General features: G+C 68.1%; 1 protein-coding gene across 1 annotated transcript; it reads left to right on the top strand.

Moving 5' to 3' along the window:
- Positions 1-193: 193 nt before the first annotated feature.
- On the top strand, positions 194-528 carry MNEG_13447 (hypothetical protein; the record flags this gene model as incomplete). Its single annotated transcript, XM_014038081.1, has 2 exons — positions 194-307; positions 370-528. The coding sequence occupies 2 exons, from the start codon at positions 194-196 to the stop codon at positions 526-528; spliced, it is 273 nt and encodes a 90-aa protein (XP_013893535.1).
- Between the last annotated feature and the right edge of the window lie 655 nt (positions 529-1183).

Genomic DNA, 1183 nt, shown 5'->3' with positions numbered 1-1183 from the left:
ATCTCACACACCCAGCTCTGGGACCGCTCCGCCCCCGCCGTCGCCGTGGCCGGCCTTGACTGCGACCGCGCCGCCGCCACATCAGCACTCCGCGGCCACCCGCCCGGGACCTTCCTCTGCCGCCTCAGCTTCGGCCGCCCTGGCGCCCTGGTCGTGAGCTGCCGTGTCGGTGGCGGGCATACACGGGGCGGCGATGAGGGGCTCTCGCACATTTCAATCGGCGCGGCGGCGCTGCAGCGGCGGCGGGCGGACTCTTGGATCACATCCCTGCCTGACGCGTCGCACTTTCTGGATCTCAAGACTGGAAGTCGGGTGGACAAGAGGAAGCTGCTCGAGCCGGATTATGTGAGGGTGCGCGCCGTCGCGCAGGGCGGCTTGGATGCGACCATACCGCCGGAGCTGCAGCAACAGCAGCAGCAGCAGCAGCAGCAGCAGCAGCAGCAGCAGCAGCAGCAGCAGCAGCCGATGCGGGTGGTAGCGGCCGGGGATGAGGATGGCGGTGTGGCTGTGGCGGCGCTCTCCCCGTGACAGCCTACCCTTGCCGGGATCTGCAAGTCGAACGACCACAACTGCCAACACCACCTGCGTGGCAGCTGCTCAGCGGGTGGTGGGAAGGCGCTGTGCCCACGCGAGCGGCGCGGCTAAACGGTCGCTGCGGGGACCCAGTGTTGAGCAGGATCCTGTTCCGAATGGGCGGGCGGATCGCAAACGCATGAAACTGCCTGTGCACGGGGCTGGGGGTGCGGGGCGGGTCGTGTTTTGCCAACCTGTTGGGCCGAGCGCCGCCGCCCCGCCACACCCCTTGCAGCAGGCGCGGCCCGCGGCTTGCTCACCTGCTGCAGCCGTGTGCACGCGCGCCCGCATCGCCGTCTGCCCCGTGCTGGGTCGCTCACTCGGCAACACATGAGCCATAGCAGTAGAGAAATATGAGGCCCACAACCCAACGCATTGCATTGCTGCGGTCATCCCTGGGCATATTGAGATGGCATCTCCTCCATATTCCTGGCGCCGCCATCTTGAGGCGGCAGCAAACCCCTTGGGCCGCACACCCAGCTCGCGCCAACAGTCTGGGACCGCTTGGGCGCAGGCGCCGCCTTCGCCCGAGGCCCCCACCGCCTTGGCTGGCGAGCGCGCCCGTCAGCGGCATTTAGGATGCACTCACTTGTCCAGTCAGTGTCCGAGG

Source organism: Monoraphidium neglectum (assembly GCF_000611645.1).
Source record: "Monoraphidium neglectum strain SAG 48.87 unplaced genomic scaffold scaffold03832, whole genome shotgun sequence".
NCBI lineage: Eukaryota > Viridiplantae > Chlorophyta > Chlorophyceae > Sphaeropleales > Selenastraceae > Monoraphidium > Monoraphidium neglectum.
The sequence above is the reverse complement of the archived record's forward strand: the minus strand, read 5'-3'. Positions and strand labels throughout refer to the sequence as shown.